Source organism: Trypanosoma grayi, assembly GCF_000691245.1.
Source record: "Trypanosoma grayi strain ANR4 Tgr_2304_V1, whole genome shotgun sequence".
In the NCBI taxonomy this organism is placed as follows: Eukaryota; Euglenozoa; class Kinetoplastea; order Trypanosomatida; family Trypanosomatidae; genus Trypanosoma; species Trypanosoma grayi.
This window is the reverse complement of record NW_008827922.1, coordinates 1-910: the sequence shown is the minus strand read 5'-3', so window position 1 is coordinate 910 and position 910 is coordinate 1. Positions and strand designations below refer to the sequence as shown.

At 53.2% G+C, this 910-nt stretch overlaps 1 protein-coding gene across 1 annotated transcript; it reads left to right on the top strand.

The window, feature by feature from the left end:
- Nucleotides 1-34: 34 nt before the first annotated feature.
- On the top strand, nt 35-562 carry DQ04_23041000 (hypothetical protein; the record flags this gene model as incomplete). The annotated part of the gene is made up of 1 exon (XM_009318139.1): nt 35-562. One exon carries the CDS (start codon nt 35-37, stop codon nt 560-562), a length of 528 nt encoding a protein of 175 aa, XP_009316414.1.
- Nucleotides 563-910: the final 348 nt, after the last annotated feature.

Here is a 910-nt window from a genome sequence, read left to right as displayed (position 1 = left end):
AGATGCTGCATTCGCAGAAATGGCAAAAGAGCGCATGGCACTTTTGCGGAACGCTGCGGCCAATGCGAGCAAGATTAATGCCCTCGAGGATAGAATGAATGAGTGTGCACACAAGTTGGCAAGAGAAATACACGCCGCGGAGCGGGCCTTTCTTGATCAAGCGCCAGAGGGTCGTTACCTGTCGCAGCTGCCGCTCAATACAGACGAAGTGTTTCATTCCTTGGAGAATGATCTACGCCAGCTAAGAAAAAAAGAGGGTGATGAGGAATCTATCGCCTCCCTTGAGGCACGGTTGAATGAGCGTGCGCACGAAATGGCGAAAGCGATGAACGTGGCTGAGCGTCCACTATACATGCAATGCGACTACCGAGGGATTCCTGTGACAAAGCTGTCCCTTGACGCTGATCCACAGTTCTGTTCCCTGGAGGTGGAGCGTGCTCATTTGTGCCACGACCCCAAAATAAACGCATCGCGGATTGCCGAGGTGGAACATGCATTGAACCAACGTGCCGAAGAGATGGCTGCTGAAGCCGTCCGTCAGGACCGTATGTTCTTNTCTTGACGACGACCCGGAGTTTTCCAGACTGGAGTCAAAGCACGCCGCACTGAAAAGTAATGATCCCCTCAGCAATGCAAAGGCGATCATGGATGTTGAGGAACAGATAAAAGACCGCGCGGCGGAACTTGCTAGAGGTATTAAAAACAAGATTCGTGGCCTGCTGGATCAGCGGCCGTTGGGTGTGCCCCTGAAAAGGCTTCCGCTCGACAATGATGAGCGCTTCACTACACTGGAGGGGAATTACAGAGATCTGTGCATGAACGAAGGAAACGAGGGGAAGCTGGAGGAGATCCTTGATCAGATGAACGAGCGGGCGCGTGAGCTGGCGCAGGACATGCACGACGAAGAGCG